Source organism: Pongo abelii, chromosome 16 (assembly GCF_028885655.2).
Source record: "Pongo abelii isolate AG06213 chromosome 16, NHGRI_mPonAbe1-v2.0_pri, whole genome shotgun sequence".
Taxonomy (NCBI): domain Eukaryota; kingdom Metazoa; phylum Chordata; class Mammalia; order Primates; family Hominidae; genus Pongo; species Pongo abelii.
In genome coordinates, this window is record NC_072001.2 from 20,144,785 (window position 1) to 20,171,713 (window position 26,929).

The window sequence follows — 26,929 nt, forward strand, 5'->3', positions numbered from 1 at the left end:
GTATAATGAAAATACAGGCTGTGAATGCTTCCAGTTGGTCCTGAAAGGGCCTTTGAGGTGAGTAGGTTCACAAAAGCGGCGACATGTGTGTCCCAGTGTGCATTCTACTCCTCAGTAAGTGACTGGACATTCTTTATGGCTTCCTCATGGTTAAAACAAGTCTTTTTATTGAAATTTTACTGAAATAATGATGAGACAATGTAATATTCTTTTCATTTACATATAAGAGTAGACACAGATTCACCTCCACATTTTTTTTTTTTTTTGAGACGTAGTCTCGCTCGGTTGCCCAGGCTGGAGTGCAGTGGCAGGATCTCAGCTCGTTGCAGCCTCTGCCTCCCAGGTTCAAGAGATTCTCCTGCCTCAGCCTCCTGAGTAGCTGGGATTACAGGCACGTGCTACCATGCCTGGCTAATTTTTTTGTATTTTTAGTAGAGACGTGGTTTCACCATGTTGGTCAGGCTGTTCTTGAACTCCTGACCTTGTGATCTGCCCACCTCCGCCTCCCAAAGTGCTGGGATTACAGGCTTGAGCCCTCGCGCCTGGCCTTCACCTCTACCTATTATAATATTTTCATGTTATTCCATTTTGTGATGTTTGTGGGTTATTTGTTGAGGGTTCACAATATGAAAACTGGGCATTTTGGCCAAGATGCATGTAAATGAATACAACTCCATGTGCCCTGATAACTGATTTCTAGATCCTGAGATACAAGTGGCTTCCAGCGTGTCTGTATTTTATGAAAGTTCATATACAGTAAACCATGCCAATTGTTACTGATACAGCTTCCTTGAATATATAAAGCGATGATCAATGGGATGCTTTGTTTCTGCATAAAACCACTGAAGTGCTTCTCCAAAGCCAAGTGACCTGTATGATTTGTCCTTGTTATATTTTGTGAACCAGCGGACTAAAACCTTTATAATGGGTCTTTTTTCAGTATTGTCAATATTGCTCAATTAACAAAAACCATGCATGACTCATATACACAGGTGAGGTGTAGTTCTCCCTTTGACATTTGCTCTACATCTGCCCCTTAGATGATGATATGGAAGAAGAGCACTCTTTGGCCTGTTGCGACTGGGACAGTTGACAGCACCCAGGTGTCCTGTAATGAAAATGCTCTTGACACCAATGCATCCTAGCGTCAGAGCTTCAGGAAGCCTTCTCAAGTGTGCATGGGGAGTACCATGTCTTTCATCAATAATGAAACCTTCTAATGTCTTGGTGAGAAATAATGCCTTAAAATTACACTCAATAGGATTATGCTAGGCTCAGCCTGCCTAGATGAAAATGCTGGAACAGATAACAGTGACTTCTTATTTGCCTTCAAGGGGAATTTTATTTTGAACTTGAAATAACAAAATCTTTATGGGTAACTTGTTTGCCCAACTGTATCAGTGCGCCTATAAATGAACAGAAAATTCTCAACCTATAAGCTTGCAATTTCTAATAGTATCGTATATTCAGGTCTCATTCTTTGGCTTTTTCTCTTATTGTGTGTTTCAGTAAGACATGCTGCCAAGAGATGTGCCATTCTATTATAAAAGATTAGTAGCTTCCTTTACCGACGTGTATATTCTATCTAGAATATTGAGCTACAGAAGACTCCCACCTAAGGGAATTAGTTTTACACCTTCAGGTAATCTGAATTTCAATATGAGTTTTCCTTTATGATATAATCCTCATGACAAAATCTTTACTTTTTATCTGAACTTCATACAATTCAATATTGAAGATTTTTTAAATTCACTGTTACCTAGTCCAATATTTAATATACATTTGGCTGTAGATACATGTTGACTAGACAAAATTTTTTTATATTATCATTGTGGGGCTCTAACAGTGTTTCACTGTAACTGTGAGACCATGGTAATGGAAGAGACCCTGGTAACGGAGAGGAGAATGTGAGAATCAGTATGTACTTTGCCTATGAAACTTAAATATTTAGTAATTTGATCACCAAATTGATACCCAAATTTCAGTTCCTATCATGTGTAAATCAAAAAGTATCTGAGATTTAGAAGTTTATTTAGAAGTTGATTTTGCCAAGGTTAAGGACATGCTCAGAAGAAATAAACCCAAAATCACAGAAACTGTCTGGGATCTATGTCTTTCTCCAAAGACGATTTTGAGGGCTTCATTGTTGAAAGGGGAAAAGTGGGCTGGAGGGGAAAAAGGGAGGGTATGATAATCCATATGTTCCAAGACAAAAGGAGCAGGTAGGGGAATGGTCAATAATGCATTTGTCTCACGCTCAGTAAATCAGCACTTTACATAAGATAAGGTGAACACAGAGTAGCTACCTGTGGAGATCTTTAACCTTTAATCTGTAGCTATCTGCTTAAGAACAAAAGGAAATTCTTGCATGACTCAGCTTTCAGCTTATTTTTTTTTTCTTTTGGCATAGTAAATTGGGGTCCCAAGTTTTTATTTTCCTTTCACACATGTGACCCCACTATTTTCAGAATAATGAAAGCACATGTTAGAAATGGTGACACTTATTCCTAATATGGACTTTGAAATGACTGGGTTCACAAATTTAGAATCATGGCTCTCACTGTGGGTTTTTATTTTCAATGAGTGACTGGCTTACTTGATGGAATTCTTTCAAAAAATGTTCACTTTTTACTGAAATTGTATTAAAATAATGTTGGAATATGTTCAGTCATGTTTACCATCTCTATAGTATGATATATGATAATATGGCAGATTACTCAGTGTCAAAAGCCTGGCATACCTTGTCCTTATGATGTTGATGAGTCAGTGGTCTAGAGCCTTAGTAATATGTCTTTTTGTGGTAGTATGGACCATATCTCTCCACCAAGAAATAGTCTGTGTAAGCCATATACACAGGAACAATTTATGTCTGATTTTGAACTATGGTCCCGTTCCTATGCCTGTAGATAAAGACTGCTGAGAAGAGCACCCTCTGGTGTTGCCACAGAGGCAAGTGCTACCACACAGGCATGCTGCAGTGAATTTAACTGATCCGTTGTTTAAGGATGCTATTCTGGTAAGGGTTTATAAGACAACGTAACTATATATATAAAGAGTATCTTCAGGAGACGTAATAATGTAAAAATCATGTTCAATAGGATTAAGCTGAGGCTCAAAATAGTGCCAATTCTTGCAAGAAGGTGTGAGAAGTCATTAGATTTGGGGGATATGGGGTATTCCATTTTCAGCTTGGTAGGAAGAAACCCTTTGGGAATCCTGCATCATTTGCCTCTATCTACTTCTAAAGGAACTTTTAAAATTCTTTTATCTTGTCTTTATTCTTAATACTCATACATTATTAGAGAGAATATCTTGGTTTATTTTTTCCTCATGGTGTGCTTCAGAATGTTCATCCAGCAAGAGGTGTGTCATTACATGGATTATATATATGAGTTCTTTTGTAATTAAAAAATTCCAAGTGGACCATTTGAATATTAAACATCGGCCTTCAAAATGATTACATTTACCTGTTCATACAAAATTAGTGAGCAATTGTCCATTCTTTCCAATGAGTGACTGGTCTAATGGGGTCCTCATTAAAACTCCTTTTTTTTTTTTTTTTTTTTTTTTTTTTTTACCTGAGCGTACTTTGATTTAAAGATGAGACATTTGGTAATTCATTGCAATCAACTCTTTAGTGATTGCACAAATAGACAATCCATTTCTATTATTTTATTTTTTGAGTTGCTGTATATGGTGTTATGATGTTTGTGGATCATTGAGGCACTACTCACAACTAAAAGACTTTGGCAATTTTAGGGAATGGCTTGAGATTCAGCTATAGGTTAACCTTGATTGAAATTGAATACAATACAGGTAGTCTGAAATCTCATTTCCTTATCCTGAGTCTCACTCAGGTGTCATTAGATTTGTTATAAAGAAATGCATACACTATGTATGATGCCAGTTGTTACTGATATGAAGAGGATAAGAAGCTTTTATTTCTGCAGGGAAATCATCCCTTACCAGGTCGTCAAAAGACATGATACCTATGTGCTCGGCCCTTACTATACACGGGGAATCAGTGGTCTACCACAGCTTAAGTAATGGGTCGTATTTGGAGTATCACACATCTCAGTCTTGTAGAAATTAGGAACAGCAATTAGGAGTCATGCACATATAAGAGATGTAATCCTACCCTTTGACTATAGCCTACTCTTGTCTTTACAGAGAAGACTGTGGAGGAAGAAAACCTTTTACCCTGTTGTTCAGGGAGAAACTGACACCACTCAACTGCCTGGCACTGAAAATGTGGCATCCAGTCCACTTTACCACCAGTGTTTAAGGAAACCATCTCTGGTAAGCATATTTGATCTAAGTGTGCATAGGCATATGAGTGCCATGGGCTGGGTCAATGATGAGATGTTACCTTGAAGAGAAGTGATGACATAAAAATTAAGCTCAGTTGGATTACGCTGAGGCCCAGCCTAGGTAACAATTGTGAGACAAGAAGTTTGGATTTCTTAGTTTCCTTCCATTGGGGATTTTATTTTGGGATTCTGGCAATGGAATCTTTCTGTGAAATTTGTTTTGCACACTTCTATCTCTGTGCTTCTAAGTAAACTATAAATTCTGATTCTTTAAGTGCTATTTAAGTTTCCTACAATTCCTAATTTTCTTGAATATTTGGCACTAAGACCCTTGCTCTTTTTCTCTCACTGGATGATTTAGTAAGTCCTACTGGCACTATTCTATTGACTGGAGGTGAGAGGCTGCCTTTGCTGACTGAAAAATTCCAAATAGATAATTGAACTAGTGAAGACTGAGCTCTATAATAATTAGATTATTCATTCAGACAACATGAATATCATGATAGGGTTTTCTTCTCAATGATTGACTGACACATGTGATGCAATCCTCATGAGAAAATCCTTACTTTTTTCCTATGATTGATTGTTTTCAGGGTTGAGAAATATGATACATTGGAATTTTGCTCAATGCGCTACAGTTATCATGGTCTAAATATACAGACAAAATTTCCTGTAATGTTAGTATAATATTTTAACAGTGCTAGGATATGTTTTGATCATTGATGAATCTTTATGACTGAAGGGTCCTTGCAATTGGGGTAAAAATGTGAGTTTCAATAATATGTGTTTGCCCATGAAACTTGAAATTAGATAAACTGATGAGCAATCTGGTGCCTGACTTTTCCTTCCCAAGTACATTTGGCTTCGTTTTCATTATGATGAAAGTGTGTGCTGTGAATAATGCCAATGGTAAATAAGAACTTTATGGACACTTATGTGAATGACAGTCAGGGCCATTCCTTCAGGCAACATGATTATTATTATGCATTTTTCTTCTCAATGAGTGACTAGCATACTTGACAGGATCTACAATAGGGAAGCTTTATTTTTTACTAAAATTGCATTGATATAATGTTGACAAGTTTTGTGATTATTGGTATCATCTGTAAGATGTGATACTCATTTGGTCTAAATATAGAAGTTAACATATTAACCTGGGCAGCTCCCCAGGACCAAACCCTCTCGCCTGGGGCTCCCAGGGAATTAGGCTGAACCCCGCTGTGCCCTTCACTCTGCACCCCTCGTGGGGATCATCACAGAGGCAGGAGCTGGCAACCGAGGTGACTGCCTTCGGGTGGAGGGAAACCGGGGCGGGACGTCACCCGGCGGCTCCCACACGATGAGCGGAAAAGGCACTCCAGTCTGGGTGGCAGAGCGAGACTCCGTCTGAAAAAAAAAACAAAAAAAGGCAATGTAGAAACGCAGCCCACCCAGGTTTTCCACGGCTGTTCATGGTTACGCTTCTGGAAGGACCCGTGTCCTGTCAGACGTAGCAGGATTCCGATGGGAGCCACCCCGGGTCCCACTCGCCCCCGGGACCTGCCGTGGGAGCTTTCTTTCCTGGTGGGGTGCCTGACTCTGCCTGCATGCTCCCCCCGCTGTCTGTGGCACCACTTGAGGCCGGAGACCCCTGCCCCCCTGGCAAGACCAGGTCACCTCTGCCACCGGGCCAGGGTGCAGGAACCAGAGCTGAGGCTGCTCAGGTGGAGCAGGGTTGCTATGGGGGCCTGTGCGCCGTGGGGGCCTGGGTGGGGGTGTTCTCACTTCCCCCAGAGTCTCGAAGGCCGTCTTTGTGATGGATTTGATGCACATGTGTCCACTTTGCTTTTGTTGATGGCATCTGAGGCTCTGGAGTCCATGGCAGCCTTGCCTCCGTTTGCATAATCTGAATTTTGGGAAAATTGCCCTTATGTGAACTAGTTGCAGGGACAGTGCCCTCCGCCAAGGCTGCCGGTGGCGTTTGCCATGTGTGTCCGGTGCTGGGTGAGTGCCAGCTTTTCCCTGGTCAGTTCTGCCCGTGGCCCTCACCTGTGGTCTGTGCCATCACCAGGGCGAGGCTGACCTGTAGGACGGGGTCCCTGAGCAGCCTCGCCATCCCCCCATCCCCCCAACAGGGTCTGGTCCCAGCTACCATTGTGCAGCCTTGCCGCCTCCCCCCCAGTCAGGGTCCGGTCCTGGCCGCTGTGCCGCGTTCGCTCGTGGCCCTCCTGTGTTCTTTACCTGGATCCTTGCCTTTGCTGATGGCGACCTGTGACGGCTCAGCTGCGTTCTCGGAGGCCGGCTCTCCTCGTGGGCGTCTCTGGTGCAGTCGGCGTGGTGAGGTTGGCTTCTGCCGTGGACGGGGCCTTCTCGTGGTGATGACAGTCGCCCTTGGTCTGATGTCTGCAGTGCTCTGAGGACCGGCCCCGCCCGTCCCTGGCGTTCACTCCTCAGCTTCCTCCCATGGGGTGGGCGGCTTCCCTCCTCTCCCTGATTTGTGGGGTGTTTCTCTTTTGCACCTGATGCGTTAAACCCATTACCGGCCTATGTCAGCCTGAGGTTGGTTTGTCCTGGCCGCGGCAGCTCCTGCGCCCCTCCATTGTGGAGGGCGCCCTTCCGTCTGCCCTGCGTCACTGGGCTGGGCCTGGCCCCGCTCTGCTGTGGCCCTGGGACTGGAAGTATGTGCTGCCCTGGTGTCCGGGGGCTCGTGGGTCCTGGGGCACTGCAACCCCTCATTCTCTTTCCTTGGGGTGCAGATGAATTGCGGTGGCAGGGAACCGAGCCCACAGTGGCCAGCCCCTGCGGCCCCAGGTCGGAGGGCAGGGCCGGCCTGGACAGAGCTGCCCAGAAGGGTCTGCGGCTGGGTCCACATGAGTCTAGGTGCCTCTGAGGGCACTGGGACGGGAGTGGCCTGCACCTGCCCAGCCCAGTGAGGTCCCTGGCCTCCCTTCAGCTTTGCCCTGGGCTCTGGGCTGAAGGCTGTGTGGTGATGTCAGCCCAGGGACTGTGACATCACTCAGTGGAGACAGTCAGAGAAGGGGGCTCGCGGGGCCCTCCCCAGGGAACTGGCCCTGGGCCCAGACCAGATGGAGCACCCCGAGAAGAACAGGGCAGGTAGCGACCTGAGGCCAGGGCTGGGGAAGGGGATGGGAGCTGACGGGGAGAGAGCAGCCCCTTGTGGGGATGGCTGCAATCCCCTCGTAGGCTCCCGGGAGCCTCCTTGGCGTGTGACCCGGAGCCGGCACTCGCCCCTTGGGACGGAATCGTGGCTGCGTGGGTTGGGTGGAGGCTGGGTGGGGATCAGCATCCCTTCGTCCCTCCCTGGGATCGTTGCTTTTCGCTGTGGCCCTCAGGCGTGGCAGGGCAGGCCCCCAACCCCCAGGCCTGCGTGGGCATGGTGGGTGCCCAGCCTTCACGTCCCCTCTTCCTTCCAGGCCCCGGCCTTGTCTGGCTTCTGTTGGGCACCCCCTGGGGTTCGGAGAGCCCCAGAAGAGGCCGGGCTCTTCCTCCTTGGTGATGGATGGGTGCTGGGCCCTGACCGAGTGGTGACCGCCTCCAGGGAGTGGTCTGCGCCCTCAGAAGCTGCTGAGTCTTGGGGTGGCGGCCCTTGTTTGTGGGGGCAGGGGGAGCTGGGCACCCGCCCTGTGCCCACGGAACACAGCCCAGGGTGGTGACCCTGCCTGTCCTCTGACTGCACTCCTGCTGCTGCTGCTGTGAGGGCCTCAGGCGCAGGCGGTGACCGTCGGGGCCACTCCTGAGGTGGGGGACGTGGGCTGGCGGCCACCGTGGGCAGCAGGTGTGCAAGCAGCGCTCCCGTTTTCCACTGGGCTGCCCTCCACCGGCTGCGGGTCAGCGTCCCCCACTGAGGCTCAGGCTGAGGCGAGGCTCCGCAGGGCGGGGGCAGCGCCCAGGGCAGGGGCTTCTCCGTCCATGTCAGGCTTAGGGTGGGTGTGGCTGGGCCCTCCCTCTGCTGTCCGCCCACGACCCCCTCAGAGGGGCTGTCGTGAGATGCTTGGAGGTGCGATCCAGCCCTGAGTGTGCAGGGAGTGCTCAGTGGACCCCCGTGCCACTGCTGTCACCAGAGGAGGCTGCTGCCCAGTCCCGGGCTCCATCTGCAAAGCCGGGTGTGCATCTGTGTGGCTCAGCTCTGCAGGGCACAGTGGGGTTTGCTCCCGGCCCTGAGGCCGGGCACAGGGAGGCCAGTGCTCATCCAGGGGGCCAGAGAGAAAGTAGCAGCCCCAGCCTGCCTGGGCCACAACACCCAAGACCACTGTATCAGAACAGACGCCAGTGGGGCAGCCTGCTCGGTGGCCAGGTGGAGCGGAGTCGGCACACAGCCCGGGCCGGCCTTCACCCCAGCTCCCAACGGCGTTGGGTCCCTGAGTGCAGGGCCTACCCCGTTCTCATCCTCCTGCCTCCAGGTCATGGGGCAAGGGTGCCGAGAGCCCCTGTGGGAGCCAGGACCTGAGAGGTGACGGTCACCACCCAGACGAGGGGCTGGGGGTCGCACAGGGAGGCTTCCAGGGGGATGCCAGGAGCAGTGGGGCCCTAGACCCAGCAGTGGGTAGACCCAGCAGGGCAGCGCTCACATCACAGGTTCTAGGGGATGGGGCTTGTCATCTGTGCAGGTGCAGCCGGGATGGGGATTTGGTGCTTTTTGCTCTGCAAAAGCCGGAATGCACGTAGCTGAGCCAAGATCAGAAAGCATGGTGGCTCATGCCTGTGGTCCCAGCTACCTGGGAGGATGAGGCGGGAAAATTGCTTGAACTCGGGAGGCAGAGGTTGTAATGAGCCGAGATCGCGCCACTGCACTCCAGCCTGGGTGATGGAGCTAGATCCTGTTTCAAAAAACAGAAAGAAGACCACACGTCCTAGCCGGCGAGGCCACTCTGTACTCAGGCCCGGCAGCTGTGGCTGCAGCACAGGCGCTCACCCTGCGGCATTGGCCCCTTCAGTGGTTGGTGTTGACCCTCCACGGGGGGGCTGGGTGGGGTGTGTTCAGTCCCATCTGGGTGGACTGAGTATTGGGGATGGGAGAGTGTTTAAGGAGGTGGCTGTTACAGACTCCAGCATCGGGACACGGGGCCGTGGGTCATGCCCGCATCCGTGGGGGCTGTGAGACAGCCGTCCAGAAGCTTCTGCCTCCGGGCCAGGAGGACACCCCGGAGAGCCCCAGGAGGCTGGTTCTGGAATTTAGGGCTCAGCCTCGATGAACCTGACCAGGCGGCGGTTGATGGGTTAATTCATTTCATCAATCACACATCACTCATGGTTTCTTAGCAGAAGGAACTGACCAAGCCAATCAATGGCTCACCTGGAAGAGAGAAGGAGGGAGAAGGTGGGGATTCTGCAGAGGGAAGGCTGGTGGTGGCGCCCACCTTCGACGGTCGCGCCCTGATGCTGCATGGCTTAAACGGTGCCACCCGGAGATTGGTGGGTGGGATTGGGCCTCTGGGGGCCCCCGGCTGTGGAGAGGGCAAGGCAGGGATGCCTAGAAAGAAAAGCAACCTGGACGCAGGCCCCACCTCCCTCCAGGCAGCCCCACAGGCTAGAGGGCCACCGTGTCAGGAGGGATAGCCTAGATGGAGAGCAGGCGAGTGGCCCTGTGCCCAGGAGTGTGCCTTGCCCAGCCTGGAGGCCCGCAAGGATGAGAAGCAGTGTGTGCCCAGGATGTCACGTGGGCACCACAGACAAAAGTGGAGCCGGGGGAGAGAAGTCCCGGGATGCACCAGGCACTCGTGCAAACCAAGTGCTGAGCAGAGAGCAGCCTGGGAGAGAAGGGGGCTGCCCCGAGCGGCTTGGGTGGCTGGGCCTGTGGGAGACCTTGGGTTTGCTGTTAGGAGGAACAGTGAGCGCAGGCCTCTGTCTCCACTTCATGTTTGTCCTCACTGAGGGAGCCGAGCAGATGCCTTTGCCCCTGCAGGTCCCCCACGTCCCCTCGCCCAGGGCGCGCCCCACAGGCCAGGCCACTTTCACAGCTCACCACACAGGCAGAGACTGGAGGGTGCGCAGGACCCCGGGTGACTGCAGACGTGGGCACAGAGGGGGCTCTGAGGGTGTCTGGCCGCATCCGAGCAGCTGCCAGATCTCCCCTGGAAACACCGGGGTGTGTGCTCGGTGGGCGCTGTGTGTGTGGGGTGGGCGCTTGGCGGGCACTGTGTGTGTGGAATGTGTGCTCGGCAGGCGCCGTGTTTGTGGGGTGGGCGCTCGGCGGGCGCCGTGTGTGTGGGGTGGGCGCTTCGCGGGCGCTGTGTGTGGCACGACCACTGCTTAGGGCCCCCTGGAGCTGCGGGGCACACGGCAGAGCCAGCCTCATGTCACCACGTGCTTCCCCCATGTGCAGGGAGGGGTTGGAGGTGTGCGCTTGTCTTGTCCGGAAGCCAGGTGTTGGGACGCGTCCTGACGACGGCGCTGCCTACATCCTAATGGGACACCTGAGGGACATCGGTGGCTGAGCAAGGGGTTCCTCCCGAGCGAGTGTTGGACGGCCATGGCCACATCCTAATGGGGCACCTGAGGGACGTCGGTGGCTGAGTAAGGGGCTTCTCCCGAGCGAGTGTTGGACGGCCATGCCCACATCCTAATGGGGCACCTGAGGGACGTCGGTGGCTGAGTAAGGGGCTTCTCCCGAGCGGGTCTGGAGGCCGTGGAAGCGCAGTGCAGCCTCATAGGGCACCTGCCTACCCTGCCTGGAATTGAGGGGCAATTGGGACTCCCACTGCCCCCACCAAAGCCTGTGCCCCTGATGTCTGTTCAGAGCACGGCTTCCTCCTCGGTGGTCCGCAGAGGCCGCTGGGCCTCACATGGTCCTTTTTGGGCACCGAGTGTGTATGTTGGGGGAACAGGAGCCCAGCAGGGCCGTCTTGCAGGGCTCAGCAGTGGGGGCCGTGGGGTTGGTGCACCAGGGCAGGAGAGCTGCCCGGCTCCTGCCACGTGTCGAGAGGGCCTCAGCTCTCCCAGGCACTGTCCCCCATTCTCCTGTCCCCCCATCCAGGGCCGCAGCTGCTCAGCTCTCCCAGGCACCGTCCCCTGTCCCCCCGTCTCCCCCGTCCCCTCCGTCCCCCCATCTCCCCATCCCCCCATCCAGGGCCGCAGCAGCTCAGCTTTCCCAGGCACTGTCCGCCGTCCCCCCGTCCAGGGCCGCAGCAGCTCAGCTCTCCCAGGCACTGTCCCCCGTCCCCCGTCCCCCCATCCAGGGCCGCAGCAGCCCAGCTCTCCCAGGCACTGTCCTCCGTTCCCCCGTCCAGGCACTGTCCCCCCATCCCCCGTCCCCCGTCCAGGCACTGTCCCCCGTCCCCCCCGCCCCTGTCCAGGGCCACAGCAGCTGGTATTGAGTGTGAGTATGAGCTTTGGCTCTGGGTCCTGAGCGTCCCCTCCCCAAGTTCCCCACGTGGCTTCCCGGTCTGCATCTCCCAGGGTGCGAGTTGGTTTTTGTATTAATAACTGAGGTGTGACACTCGGGCTGTACCCGCTAGCTGTGTAACTCATGCAGCTCAGTGCCTTTAGCTCATCGTGAGGCCGTGTCTCTGTCCGTGCCGTCTAATAGAGGATATTTTCACCCTCACTGCGAGAGGGGATGGATTTGTTTTCCTCGTGAAGTCGGTGACATTTGCTTTTCAGGTTCTGCTTGGTGGCCTCCAGCCTCTTGTCCTCAACGAGGGTTTTGGCAGCTCCCTCTCCGTGGCCTGTGAGTGTCCCCACTCCCTTGTGTGGAAAAGGGCCGGAGCTCTGGGGCTCACAGAGAGGGTGGGCGTGATGTCTTTTTCCTGACGTGGCATCGGGGTGTCTTACCTGCCTGGACACCTGGCTGCGCAGGGTAGCACGGACCCTACAGGCTGCGGCTCAGCCCCCAGCACCCGCCCCACCTTTAATGCTCGGCCCCCAGCACCGGCCCCACCTTTAGCGCCACCCTGGGTCCCCCAGCACCCGCCCCACCTTTAGCGCCACCCTGGGTCCCCACATCCCTGGCTACACACTGTGGCTCCCACAACCCCCTGTTTGGGTTCACGGTCCTCCCGCAGGACTCTCGGAACTGGGGAGTGAGAGTTTGTTCCCTGCTGTTGTAAAGGGCATAACCTGGGGGAAGCCAGGCGGGCAGAAGCCCCCACCCATGTCCAGGGCCCCATGTAGGGTCCGGAGCTTCCCTGCCCTCCCTGGTGCCAGTCCTGACCCTACCATAGCCGAGTGTCTGCGTCGGCACAGGGGCGTGTAGGAAGAAAAGGCGTCCTACTGCTTAGGAGATAGGTACGTCCGGGACCCGGGGCCTTCTCCCCCTCAGTCCACAGGGAAGGTCCCCCGGATGGCGCCTGCCCCTTCCCCCTCCCTACCCAGCTTCTGCATGCACTCCCCGGAGATGGTCCACACGTCCTGCCGCTTTCTGGCAGGGGAGAGCTGAGGCCTGTGTCTCCAGGACGCTGCCTCTCGGGCAGTCTCCAGCCCTCGTCGAGAAAGGCAGGCAGTGTGGCGCGAGCAGGCTGGCCTCAGGCGGAGCCTCTGGGCAGTGTCCCCTCGGGATGTTTGCCGTGCTGGATCTCACACCTGGCTCTGACACGCTGCTGTGTCCCCCGTGTGCCTGCGCCTGGGGTCTCCGTGTGTGTGTCTGTGTACACGCATGTGGTTTTGCTTTCTTGTGGGATGGAAAATCTAACAGTAGTCAGGGCGTGGTCGCTCACACCTGTAATCCCGGCACTTTGGGAGGCTAAGGTAGGTGGATCACTTGAGGTCGGGAGTTTGAGACCAGCCTGGCCAACGTGGCGAAACCTTGTCCCTACCAGAAATATCAAAAATTAGCCGGGCATGGTGGCACATGCCTCTAATCACAGCTACCTGGGAGGCTGAGGTAGGAGAATCACTTGAACCCGGGAGGCGGAGGCTGCAGTAAGCCGAGATCGCGCCACTACACTCCAGCCTGGGTGACAGAGCGAGACTGTCTCAAAACAAAACAAAACAAAATGCAGGCACGGACATTTCAGCGCCCCCTTCCTGTGGATGCTGAGAGGGTTTCCAGAAGAAGGAGAATGTCCCCGTGCTGGTGGCTCATCCAGGTGTGCGGCGGGGCGTGGGCAGAGGAGAGGCGCCGGGCTCCAGTTTTCTCTCCTGTGGATGCGTCGCCCCCCCCCACAGTGGTCCTCTGCGGAAGTCCCCCTGTCCGTCCCGTTGGCAGCCGCAGTGGAAGGACAGATGGATGGACGGGCTGTGACCGGGACAGCCCAGTGTGACTCCAGCCCCGGCCGTCGCGGTTGTGGCATTCTCGCTGTCGGGGGGCTGTTCCCGTGGCTCTCGTGGCTGTGGAGGGGCGTGCATGGGGCGGTCCCTGTGGCCAGAACCTGGCGGTGGCGGGTGGAGGACTTGAGCCCGGCTCAGCGGTCAGAGCTGCTGCTTGTTCCCCCACACAGAGGCGTTGGGTGGAGCTGCCTCAGGTATCCCTCCTGGCTGGGGTGCGTGCGTCACCCCGAGTCCAGCCCATGCTGAGGAGCCTCGCAGGCAGGGCCCAGCAGCCTATACTGCAGGCCATTGCTGTCCGTTTCTCCAGAAGGCCCTGCTGGTGGGTGGTCCCAGGAGCGGGGCCTCAGTGGGGGATCCCAGGACAGTGGAGCCTGGGAGGGGCCCCAGTGTTGAGGCGTGGAGGTGCTGTCTGGAACTAGGGGGTGCCCGCGAAGCGGCACGGCGCCCAGTCCCTGTGCTGGAAGAGAGATGAGCTGCGGTGGGGGGTGGGGGACTACGTCTCACAGATCCCTCACCCAGGGCACATGAGGAGATTCCTCCCCCAAAACGCCCAGGAAGGAAGGTAAATTTTAATATGGGTCTGGTTTAGAGAAACTAGGTTAGCCATGCGTGGGTGTTTTTGGATGCTTGGGCAGTAAGGAGGGTCTGTAGCTCCAGAAATCCGCTGGCCGCTAAGCAGGGGTGAGGGGCACCGACTGCCGTCCCTTCTTCAGCCACGGCCACTCGGCCACATCAGTGTCTCCGGCCACCTCCCTCGTGTCCAGCATCAACACAGCACTGCACCCCTGACCCAGTCCAGTGGAGAAAACTCGCATCCAAAAATAAACCAGGAGTCAGCCAAAAAATGCGAATTAAAAGCACACCCCAGCCAGGCACGGTAGCTCACGCCTGTAATCCCAACACTTTGGGAGGCCGAGGCAGGCGGATCACCTGGGGTCAGGAGTTCAAGACCATCCTGGCCAAGATGGTGAAACCCCGTGTCTGCTAAAAATACAAAAATTAGCCAGATGTGGTGGCGGGTGCCTGTAGTCCCAGCTACTCGGGAGGCTGAAGCAGAGAATTGCATGAACCTGGGAGGCAGAGGTTGCAGTGAGCCAAGATCATGCCACTGCACTCCGGCCTGGGCAAAAGAGTGAGACTCTGTCAACAACAACAACAAGAAAAGCACAACCCCAGCATGGCTGTGCCCAGAAACACAGAAATGGGGTCACCACAGCTCACACCTATAATCCCAGCACTTTGGGAGGCCGAGGAGGGAGGATTGTTTGAGCCCAGGAGTTTGAGGTCAGCCTAGGCAACATAGCAAGATCCCATCTCTACCAAAAAAAAAACAAAATTAGCCAGACATGGGAGTCTCCTGTGGTCCCAGCTACTCAGGAGGCTGAGGCAAGAGGATTGCTTGAGCCTGGGAGGTAAGTTACAGTGAGCTGAGATCGTACCACTGTGCTCCAGCCTGGGCGACAGAGCCAGACCCTGTCTCAAAACAAAAACAAAAGCTCACAGAAGCGCCGGGGTGGGTGTGTAGGAGTCAGACCCCTGGGAACGGCAGGTGGAGGATGACTTGGTGCAGCCACTGTGGAGACGGCCTGGCGGCTCCTCAAAGACACACACAGAGCTCCCATCCGACCCAGCAAGACCACTCCCAGCTACGTACCCAGGTGGAGTGGAAACCCACGGCCGCGCAGAAGCCCGTGTGCAAACACAGCCGCAGACTCCAGCAGCCAGACGGTGGCTACAGCCCAGATGGCCGTCAGCAGAGGAGATGTAGCGCGGCCCTCCGTGCACTGGAACACAACCCAGCCACGAAAAGGAAGAAGCTCTGACTCAGGCCACGGCGTGGACACACCTTGAGGACGCCAGGCTCAATGAGACACGCCAGACACAGAGGACATGCCGTGTGTGATCCCATTTCTATGAAATGTCCAGGGCACGCCCGGCCACAGAGACAGGGAGTTACATGGTGGTTTATTATACATTTTTCATGAAAATAAAATATACAATACTCAAAAAAAAAAGTTAACATATTAACTTCTAATTTATGTATGTCAGGTTGCTATGTTTTTACAATGTTTGTGGTTTATTGATGATGACTCACAACATAAAGACTATGACATTATGGCTACATGTTCTAATTCTGATATATACATATCCCATCATTCATTAAATTAAATACAAGTATCAGTAGTATGATGTCTGTTTTCTAAAATCTGAGTTTCACCTGGCTCCAGTATGATCATTATATGATGGAGTGCAAGCAACATGTTCATGCCAATTGTTATTGATATGGCTTCCTTGAATATGTAAACAAGAGTGATCAATTGAAGGTCTTATTTCTGCATTAAACTACCTGAGATATTATCCAAATTCAAGATGGCTTCCTTGAATATGTAAACAAGAGTGAGCAATTGAAGGTCTTATTTCTGCATTAAACTACCTGAGATATTATCCAAATTCAAGAGAACTGTATAGTTAGTGTTTATTCTGTTTGATGAATAGATGGCCTATAGCCTATCTAATGGATCACTTTTTCCAGTACTAATCATATCTCTTCGTTAAGAAATAGCATGCATAAGCCATATATGCAGGAACTAATATCTGTCATCTTGATCTACAGTCTTATCCTCCTCCCCTTAGATAGGGATGATTGAGGAAGAGTACTCTTTGGCTTGTTGGCACCAGCACAGCTGACACACCCAGATATCTGTTTGGTCTCCTGTGAACTCTCAACCAGAATTTAAGGATGCCACTCTGGTAGGTGTTTTCAGACAAAGTGAATATATGATTGTGGAGTTCCATGGCTTGTTTCAACAATGAGACCTTATGTTGTCTTGAGGACGTGAGATGACATGAAAACTAGACTTGCTGGCCCATATCTTTTCTGGGGTATTCTAGTTTGAGCTTAAGATAAAGAAATATATTTGGGATATAGTGTCTCTCACCTGCTTCTATTAGCTTCTAGAAGACCACTTATCAATTCTTTCCTCCTGATTTAGTGGAAAATATTTTGGCAGTTCCTCAAAAAGTTAAAGATAAAATGACCATATAACCCAACAATTCTGCCCCAAAGTACACACTCGAAGGAATTGAATACAAATGTTCAAATGAATACATGTACGTGAATGTTCATAGCAGCACTATTCACTGGCTGGAATTCCAGACCAGCCTGGCCAACGTGGCGAGACCCTGTCTCCACTAAAAATAGAAAAATTAGCTGGGCATGGTTTCTCACACTTGTAGTCCCAGCTACTCAGGAGGCTGAGGCACAAGAATCACTTGAACCCAGGAAGCAGAGGCTGCAGTGAGCTGAGGTCACACCACTGCACTCCAGCAAGGGTGACAAAGTGAGATTCTGTCTCAAAAAAAAAAAAAAAGTAAAGGAAGCTATGATGACAATGTCACACAAAACAGTGAATACCAATAAAAAGATAGAAATTATTAAAAAGAACCAAATGGAAATTCTGGAGTTCAAAAGTACAATAACTAAAATTTTAAAATTTATTAGAAGGGCTCAATAGTAGATTTGAACTGGCAGAAGAAACAAGAAGTAAACTTGAAGATAAAACAATAGAGATTATGTTCAAAAGAACAGAAAACATAAAGAATAAAGAAAAACAAAGAGAGTCTCAGAGAATGTGGAACATCATTAAGCATACCAGCATACACATATGGGAGTACCAGACAGGCAGGGGAGATACAAACGATCAGAAAAAATATTCAAAGAAATAATGGCTGAAAACTTCCCATATTTGTGGAAAAACAATAACCTACATATCCAGGAAGCTCAATGAATTCCAATGAATAAATGCAGAGATTGACGAATGGAAACATCACAGTAAGATTTCTGAAAGTCAAAAACAAGAAGAAAGTATTGAAAGCAGTGTGAGAAAAATGATTTGTTATTTACAAGGGAACCCCAGGAAGATTAACAGCTGACTTCAGCAGAAGCAATGGAGGCCAGAAGCAAAAGGATAACATATTAAAAATGCTCAAAGAAAAAAGAACCTGTCATCTAAGAATTCTGTACCTGGCAAAGCTGTGTTTCAAAAATGAAGGCAAAATAAAGACTTCCTCAATTAAAAAAAAAAAACGTTGGAGAATCTACTGCTCTCAAAACCCCCTGAAAAGAATTCTCTAAATACTTAAAGAAGTTATTCAAGCTGAAAGCAAGTGAGCCTAGGTAGTTATTCAAATCAATATAAAGAAGTAAAATGCTTGTAAAGGTAATTATATAAATATAAAAGACAGTAGAAATGTAATTTTCTCTTAAGTGATTTTAAAATAAATTCTATAAAATAATATGTATATAATGTATTTTGGGGTCTATAACATATAAAAGTGTAATATATTTGCCAAAGAAGATAGGTGGATGCAAAGCAATACAGGACTAAGGAAATGACTACAGATGGTAGATTAATATTTATTATAATGTCTTTCTTGGCTTATAGCATCAATAAAGGTAATATGTATAATAATACCACAATAGATGGCAAAAAGGGAATAGAGCTATATAGGTGTAACATTTCTGTATAAGACTGAAATTAAGCTAGTGTAAATTAGAAACTTATTTGGGTGAGTTAAGATATATGCAGTAAACCCTAGAGCAACCACTGAAAAAAATTCAAAAAACATAGTGAAAAAAATTATTAAGGAAGTTTAAATGCTACATTATAAAATAATTAGTTAATGAAAAAGAAAGAAGTAAAGAGGAATAGAGGAACAAAAACACATGAGACATACAGGAGAAGAAGAAGAATGACATAATAAACTCAACTATATCAATAATAAAATTACATGTGAATAGAGTAAATATGTAAATTAAAAGGCAGAGATTCCCAGGCTGGATAAAATCTCCAGGTTTAATATCTCTTTCCCCAAATAAAATGCAGCTTTTTTTTTTCTATGATGTATTTGATCACTGTGCTGGTTTACAAAAGATTTCTAACCTTTCTGAAGTCTTTAAAATCAGTGGCGAAGTGTTCTATCTCATTTCACCCATATCAGAGACTCAAATCCTGAAAAATACCAAGTTGACCTGCCCATTCTTGAGTTCTACTGAATGGTGTATTCCCAGATCACTATGGATATTGCTGTTTACTTAACCAATTACTTTTAGTCAACAAGATTTGAACAATGCTTTTGATTCACACAGCGTGAGACCTAGACTTCCCTCATATTGAAATAGGGGCATTAGCATCCTGGATTCCTGCACCGGCTTTCAAACCTTATGATTCCTGCACTCCGAGAAGGCATGTTATCTGGGCATTGTCCTCTCTGTGATGGGAAAGAACAGTTTTTTCAACAAATGTTGCTAGGACAACTGGATATCTAGATACAAAAGATACTGCATTTATGTTACCAGTTTTCTGTGTCAGTCCATTTTGCTCTGATGTAACAGAATACTGCAGACTGGGTATTTGTAATGGTGGAAATTTATTGGCTCACATTTCTGGAGGCTGGAAAGATCAAGGGGCTGGCATATGATGAGGGCCTTCTCACTGTGTCATCCTATGGTAGAAGGGCAAAGAGAGGGTATGGATGGGACAAATATCTTCTTTTATAGGAACCCACCCCTGAAATAACAGCATTAATCCATTGATGAGGGCAGAGCTCTCACAGCCTAATCACCTTTTAAGTGTTGCTTTATTAAACACTGTTGCATTGAGGGTTACGTTTCCAACATAGGCTTTTGAAATGAAATGAAAAATTTGACCATTCCCAACTATAGTTTGAAATTTCAATGCTCCTTTCTTAGTACGTGATTGAACATGGATAAGATAATCAGTAACAGTGGATGTAAGAACACTATTAACCAACTTGACTCCACTGGCATATGTAGAACGCAACACCCAACAATAGCAGAATGCACATTATGTTCAAGTGCTTATGAAGCATTATTTTGTATATATGTGTTTTCTCCCTTTTTTGATAAAGTTAGCTAGTAGAGTGCCTATGTAGTTAATATTTTTTAAAAACCACAGGCTTCTCAATTATTAATTACATCTATGGTTTTTAAAATATTATCTTCATTGATTTCTGCTTTGATCCTTATTCCTTTCTTTCTTGTACTTTCTTTTATTTTTGCTCTTTTTTAGTGTTTTAAGATGAAAATTGAATTCTTTCATTCATCTACTTTTTCATTTTTAAAAATAACAAAAACATTTAGTGCAATGAATTTTCCTCTAGAACTGCCTTTAAATGCATATTACAGATTCTCATATGTTGTATATTTTAAAATATATGTAAATATATATTTGCATACCAAAACATATTTACATACAAAATATGTATTTATGTATTTAAACATATGTATTTTCTGTTTATATTTTTCCTTTTACTCAGGAGTTAATAGGATATTTTTAAAATTTCTTGGTGAAAGAGCCTTTATGTTATTGTTAGTAAAGTCTATTTTTTTGCATTGTGATCAGATAGTGCAGTTTTGAATATTTCTTGAGTTACTAATTTTTCTTTCCAACCTAATATATAATCAGTTTTTCTGACTATGCCATGGGCACTTAAGAACAATACATATCTTCTGTTATCTGTCAAGTTTAATATATAGCCATAAAATCTACACTATTTTTATGTTGCCATTTTTGCCCACTTGATCTGTCTTTTTCTGATAATGGTGTATTATAGTTTTCTATTATGGGATCATCTATGTCTGGTCTCCTTACATCTCATACATCTCATGTAGTTTTTTATTCATAAAGGTGGTTATTATGATATTTGGTATATAAGTCTCCATAAGGGTCAAATCTTCATGTGTATTATATCTTTTAGCATAAAAAACGTGGCCTTCTTTGTCTTGGTTAACACTGTGGGACTTGAATACATTGTGTAATATAAGAATCACTACTCTTGCATGTGATTGGCATGAAAAAAAAAGATTACTCCTATCTCTTTTTGTTTTCATATGCCTGATATACTTTCGCCCATCCCTTTATTTTCAGTCTTTTAGAATCCATTTGTTTAGATGCATCTCTCATAGAAAACATATTATGTTTTATTTTGTGAGCCTGCTGAAAATATTTTTCTTCTAGTGGGTGTGTGGAGTCCACTCACGTGTGTGTGTGTGTGTGTGTGTGTAGCCATGACTGATATTTATTTTGTTTGTATTTTCTTTATATTTGATACGCTGTTTTGTCACGTTGTAGTCTTTGCTTGCCTATTTATTTATTCATACTTAGGAGAGTTTTTATTTTTGTCGGAGTGTTTACTTTTGTACCTCTCTTAATTCTGTTAGTTCTATGTTTTCCTAGTTAATCTTTAACTTATGATTTATCGGTTTAGGCGACGTTCTTCAACACTCCCCTATTGCTCATGCAACGTGCTTTCGGTTTTCCTGTTTTTCTTTCCTCCTCCTGTGTTTAGTTGTCTTATTTCTACTTTGTCACAATATAGTGACATTTGTATGCTAGTCTTCTACCCTGGATAAGGAATATACATCTGTCAGGTGGAAGGAATATCATGTTGTATGCTGCTGTCAAATAGATCCTAACATACTTTCATAATCTTTTAAATGATATAATCCAAGTTTACAGTTAACTCCTGACTTTTTATTTCTATCATATTCAGTAGATATATCAGCATTGGCAGCCATCCCACTGAAATATCACTTCACATTTTGCTTAGACCAAAGTGTTCTGAGAAGCTTCTGGAGCTGTCGTGAAAGCCAGTTTCACTAAAGTCAAGTCAAACATCTGCCTGTGCTGCTTTCTGCTATAAAGCTGAATGCAGGAGATACACTGTTAGGAGCATCAGTGTGGTGTGAGGAATGTTTACTCATTGGTAGTAGACTTGTCTGGATCAAGGATAAGCACAAGTATCTGAGATGCTGAGGTGTGGCTGAATGAATGGCCATCTGTTCTATTGCAACCGGATAAATAACACATTCAGAGCAGGCCCAACTGGTGGACTCCTCAATTATCTCACAGTACCACTATCATGTGTCTTTCATTTTTCACATCACAGTGTATTTTCATAAAATCTTTATTGATAGACCACAACTTTAGCATTTCCCATTCAAGACACAACTACTGTGTCACTTGGATAGCTTGGTAGAGAGGAAATTGGCTATTTTCAGAGTAAAGAATTCAAGGAGGAAACAAATTTATAAATGAAATGACGAAGGTGATGAGATCAAGCAATGCTGATGTTTGTAGCAAGGAGTAGAGGGCTGAGATGCCTGTATGATAAGAAATTATAGTGGAACCAATCCTGTGCTGTATTTTTTATTAATTTAGAGCATTCTCTGATCTGATTTATTTTCTATGTGATATTTTGCTGCAGGTTAAAAGCTGAAACAACTTCAAGGAAACTTCAGGGAAAACAGGTGAGCAGCCGCTTCGGTACTTTTGAAATTCTTTGTGTGTTCTGTGGGCAGTGATGTCAGAACGTCAAGGACTGTGAGTTCATTATTTCAGAGGCTTAAAGGAGGTTATTCTTTTGGTAGATATATTTCCCCATGGGTGTCCCTACCTTGTTCAAGGATTCCTTATTATTGTTTCTTCTCTTTGTTTAAATCTCTTTTTGAAATGACCTAAACAACTGTGGAGAATCATTGACATATTTCCTTTTTTCACTGTTCATGATGGGTGAAAATAATCTTGTAGTGAAATTCAGATGTTCTAATATTTTTTTTAAATCTTTATCTGGCACATTCATAACATAGATGTTTCTATACATATTAGTACTGTAATCATACCATATATTATTCTGTTACCTCACTTACTCCTTAAACTTTTAGTTGATTAAAGAGTTTTTATGAAGTTCCCCAATAGATTTTTTTCTTTTTTGAGACATAGTCTCACTCTGTTGCCCAGGCTGGAGTGCAGTGGTGTGATTTTGGCTCACTGCAACCTCCCCCTCCTGGGTTCAAGCAATTTTCCTGCCTCAGCCTCGGATTACAGTAGCTCGGATTACAGGTGCGTGCCACCACCCCCAGCTAATTTTTGTATTTTCAGTAGTGACGGGGTTTCACCATCTTGGCCAGGCTGGTCTTGAACTCCTGACCTCGCGATCCACCCGTTTTGGCTTCTCAAAGTGCTGGGATTACAGGCTTGAGCCACCACGCCTGGCCAGATTTTAATCTAATTTTATTAGAGCAATTTAGTCATATGTTTTTTCATGCTGTGTATATGAGAGTTCCATTATTCAGATACTAAACAAATGTCTACTGTACATTTACCGTGCTCACTGATGATGCATTAGATAACCATGCACAAAAGAAGCCTGGCTGGGGAAATGCTTATTTGTTGGGAGGGTGCATGTTTGGATCGATGACGAGAATAATTGTCTGAGGATGCTGAGGGACTCATTCCAGATGTCAATCTGAGGTCCAGATGTGCGGCCCTCCAGTAGGACAAATAAGACTCTCAGAGCCTGGCTCTATTTGGGAATCCCTCGGTGACAACATGGTACCCCTGTGAGCATGCCTTTTCCATCTCTCCGAAGAGGGCAGTAGCATCCTGTCTTATGAGTCAGTATGCCCTTTAGTATGCTTAGTGACCCAAGACTTGCTTTAATTGTAGATAGATACTTACATATAGGATATATTTCTTAAGTAACAAATGAAACACTTTAGAAGATTGAATTAAGGGTCAAGCAACTGTGATATGTCTGAAAATCTCATTAATGTTGTGCTGAAAGAAGGAAATATGGCATGCCTCTATTAAATAATGACAGTGGAACCAAGTTTAGTGCTTTGTTATTTTTACTGTGGAGTATTTTCTAAGGTTATGTTTGCTTTTATTTTCTTTCATGTTTTGCTGTGATACAAGGCCTGGAATCTGATCCTCTGCTTCAGAGAATAGGGGTGAGTAGCTAAACCATTATCTTTTGAAATTCATATGTCATGTGCTGTTTGCTAGGTCTTTAGGTCGTTTTGTACATCTTTTCAGAAGCTTATTGGAGGACATTTTCATGATATGTCCTTTTCCTCATTGAGACCCTCACCAAGTCACCTACACTATTGAATCCTTATCATTTCTCTTTTAATTTTAACTCTCTTTTGCTTTTATGGAAAAATGTAGAATTTAAGAGATTTCATATTGGAGCAATATGAAAGGCAATTTGAGAGGCAATTTGAGAGGCAATATGAAAGGCAATTTCATATTGGAGCAGAATGTATTGTAGTGAAATCCAGGTGTGCCAAAATATTAACAAATTTTCCTCATCTGTTTCATTATTGGGGTTTCAGAATAGAGACTCCATGGTTCATAATATCTTTGTGGTCATACTACATTATATTTCTGCTTCTCATTTAATTATTAAATATTGACTTGAATTAGTCTTTTTCTCATTGTTGCAACAAGGTAAGTTATATAGGAAATTTTCTTCTCTTGATGGCATGTCTGAGATAATCATAGATATAAGACAACTGGCTGGTTTCTAGAATGCATATAATTTTTATTTCTTGATCTGTGTGAGTGCTTGCTGTGTTTGCATCATACAAATACATGAGCTTTACAATTTTAGTGTATGCATTTTTCTACATGTGTATTATTCTTCAATAGAAAGTAAAAAAACTTATCAAACTAGTCAAAATATTGGTTAATACATAAAAAAAGTCTCAAGTAGATTGTGTATTACATGGTGCTTATTGATTGACGCCCTCATAATAGATCAAGTGGGTTCTCTCTTTAGCACAGGGCTTTTTAGCAAATCATGTCATGAGTAGTTACTCAAGTATTTTTATTTTCACACATTTATATTTTTTCTATGCATATTCTTAAATTCTCTTATACTTTTTTCTCTGTTATTAAAACATGCTGAACAATCTCAAGTCTTAAAGACTGTAGTATTGTCTCTACATATTCATGTATTTTGGTACTCAATTCTTTATACTTTCTTTGACAGATCACTTGAACTGGCACATGTCTCTTGTTTTGCAGAGAGGGAATTAATGTGATACCTTCATGCTTTTCTATTCTATGTGCTACATAATTGAATATACAAGCAAATATAGTTGTTAAGATTTAGTGTGATTATTTCTACACCACATGCAAAGAAGTTTCTCATAGATCTTAATAGAGGCCCACATGCATTGTACAGTTTAGAATTTGGGGAAATATTGATGAAGTTGGGTAAAGTTTAAAGCCAAAAGTCAGAACAGTGAACTCCTTGCTTAAGGATTTCCTTGGAGATTACTTAGTCAATACACAACTGATAAATTTAAGTGCTTTTCACCTTTTGAGTTCTTGACTACTAAAGCTAAAATGTGTTTCAACTTTTAATCCTGCTTCCCTAATTTTCCCTTTTTTAGTTTAAGATCAAATAGCTCCAGCCATAAATTACTGCCAAGAGTAACCACTTCATTTTAAGAAAGCTTCACAATATAGAAGAAAATAAAATTATTTATGACAGATGTATTTTTAACCTTTTCCCCATGCTTTCCAGAGGAAATATGTTTAACCATCTGCCCTATATTAGAGAAAAACTTTCTATGCTAATACAGGTATCTATCAATCCATTTATCTTTCTATATAAGATGTATTGATCATAACCAATTAATTTTATTGTAAATGAGCTTTAGATTTGACATTTTGGTAGTAATATATGTTGTACAATCTCCTGAGGTCCTATAGGTCTTGAAGTCTCTATGTCAAAAACTATAGATGTGCCAGTGTCCTCAGTGAATGTGAAGGACACCACATTTTCCTTAGCCATTTCTTGTTTTCAGAATGATGGTTATCAACATTTTGCTACTGCAAGATACCATACACTTATAATCAGAATATGCCAGTTTGTAGGCACTCATGCCTCTGTTTCTGTAGAGCATTCCTAGAATGAGTAATGCTGGAAAATTAGGTCCATGTAATTTCTTTAATGAGTTATAGTCAAATCATGAAATATTCAGGTTACCATTATTTCAGTAATGTATTAGAATGTCCAGGTAAAGTTATCTATATTGTATATATACACACAGCATAGATATAATTTATACAACATCTATATTTATACAACAGATATATATTTATTTATATATTTATACAACATAAAATATGTTTTATTAAACGAAATATATTTTATGGTTTAATATAGATTCTTAAGTGATAAATATGTTTAACATTATTAAAATAGGTTAAAATAAGTTACAGTTAATACAATGAAAATTGGCAGTCCTTTTACAAAACATATGCCATAACTATAACATTTATCACTGACAGTCATACCAGGATAGTCTTTTATTTCCAATCACTTGAATATTCCTAGTTGCAAAAAAAATTTGAAGACTAAAATTCAGAAGTTTTGAAAGAGCCATTGCCTGGGTAAATTATACAGGTTTCAGTTTTATTTATAATAATTTTGTATATATTTATAAATTAATGCATAATAAATTAATAACTTGTGATAGGCAATGCAAAGATGACAGTGAAAGGACAAAATTGATTAGATTGATAAAGTCCTGTTAACATGAAGAAATTGACCAGGATACCATCCACGCTATAAAGTTAGAGAAATTTATCAAGACAATTCTCTAAAATACTCTTCTCAATTTTAACATTGTAACAGGAATTTTTAAAATTTTGGTGTTATGTGTGTTTCCTTCCAGATAATTTGAACAGATTCATATTTGCTATTTTTAAAGCCATATCTTTGTCCTTAGTGCTGGCAATGTATTCTTCAGAATGAACAAATAAGAAATATGTAAAAGCCATAAGTGAAGGTGTCAGGTTGAAGTAGTCAATCAGTTATGCAGAACACAAAGAATTTTATCTCGTATAATGTTTACATAGCTTTATAGAAGGGTGCTGAAAGGGCTATAAAACATGGACATTATTGTCTCATTGAAAGATCCAATAGGTACTGAAATTCATGCTGTTATTTTTAACCAACCACCCTATAAACGTTGTATGGTGTATTTAGATGAGAGCCCAGGGGTGTGTGTGTGTGTGTGTGTGTGTTTGAACTTGACAGGGAAGCAAGAACATCAAGTTGCCAATACACTCTGTCTATGGTTAGAATCATGCTGAAAACATGGCTCCCCCAGTTCTGGAGTGAGCCCATAGATCAAGCATTCCCAGAAGACATAGCAGGCTCAAATCCCTGTGTACACAATATTTCATGATTATCTTATGTCAGTACTTTCAAAGTATAGAGTTTGTGTGAAGACAAATCCAATGTCATTTTTCTTGGCTAGCCTATATGTGTGGTAAATCCATCATTTATTTATTTGCTTCCTGAAAATTACAATCAGATTAAGAAACTGCAGCAAAGTGGGCATGATGAGATAGAGATTGAAGTGTAAGCTTATGTTAATGATGCCCTTGGTTTGGATAAACACATCTAAGAGAAAAACGGAAAAACACACATGGCAGGGAAGCCTTGATGGAGCCAAAATATAGGATTGTATGTAGTAATGCAATCAATAGATGGGCATTTGGCAGTAATATTATTTTTCAAATATGGATAAA

The 26,929-nt window shown here is 45.5% G+C and overlaps 2 protein-coding genes, 2 non-coding genes and 2 pseudogenes across 10 annotated transcripts in view; 5 read left to right on the forward strand and 1 right to left on the reverse strand.

Moving 5' to 3' along the window:
• Window positions 1-1,202: 1,202 nt before the first annotated feature.
• LOC129050627 (small nucleolar RNA SNORD115) lies at window positions 1,203-1,270 on the forward strand (annotated as a pseudogene).
• Window positions 1,271-3,036: 1,766 nt separating this feature from the next.
• Window positions 3,037-3,114, forward strand: LOC129050633 (small nucleolar RNA SNORD115). The gene has a single exon (XR_008514303.1). It is a non-coding gene; the product is annotated as a small nucleolar RNA SNORD115 (small nucleolar RNA).
• Window positions 3,115-4,348: 1,234 nt separating this feature from the next.
• LOC129050618 (small nucleolar RNA SNORD115) lies at window positions 4,349-4,424 on the forward strand (annotated as a pseudogene).
• A 1,130-nt stretch (window positions 4,425-5,554) lies between these two features.
• LOC100444198 (uncharacterized protein CSNK1G2-AS1) lies at window positions 5,555-7,161 on the reverse strand. The gene is made up of 4 exons (XM_063716099.1): window positions 6,830-7,161; window positions 6,531-6,733; window positions 6,075-6,195; window positions 5,555-5,696 (listed from the first exon to the last, which is right to left on the reverse strand). Exons 1-4 carry the CDS (start codon window positions 7,159-7,161, stop codon window positions 5,564-5,566), a joined length of 789 nt encoding a protein of 262 aa, XP_063572169.1. The 3' UTR covers window positions 5,555-5,563.
• Window positions 7,162-7,290: 129 nt separating this feature from the next.
• Window positions 7,291-26,929, forward strand: part of LOC129050349 (zinc finger protein 705A-like) — a 57,847-nt gene continuing 38,208 nt past the window's right edge. For 3 of the 7 annotated variants that reach the window (XM_063716478.1, XM_063716481.1, XM_054532361.2), the window contains exons 1-3: window positions 7,293-7,403; window positions 21,804-21,846; window positions 23,294-23,328. The gene's annotated coding sequence lies outside the window, so the exon portion shown is untranslated. Of the gene's footprint in view, window positions 7,404-16,148; window positions 16,266-21,803; window positions 21,847-23,293; window positions 23,329-26,929 lie in introns of those variants that run through there. The other 4 variants (XM_063716480.1, XM_063716477.1, XM_054532359.2 and 1 more) reach the window with 4 other exon arrangements.
• Window positions 22,787-22,853, forward strand: LOC129050637 (small nucleolar RNA SNORD109A). The gene has a single exon (XR_008514307.1). It is a non-coding gene; the product is annotated as a small nucleolar RNA SNORD109A (small nucleolar RNA).

Coding starts and splice junctions, on each gene's coding strand:
- LOC100444198 (XM_063716099.1), bottom strand. CDS start 7,161: ATGTGGACCCAGCCGCAGACCCTTCTGGGCAGCTCTGTCCAGGCCGGC. Junction 6,196..6,530: donor CAGCAAAGGCAAGGATCCAG/GTAAAGAACACA, acceptor CCCAAAATTCAG/ATTATGCAAACGGAGGCAAG. Junction 5,697..6,074: donor CCTTCGAGACTCTGGGGGAA/GTGAGAACACCC, acceptor TTTTTTTTTCAG/ACGGAGTCTCGCTCTGCCAC.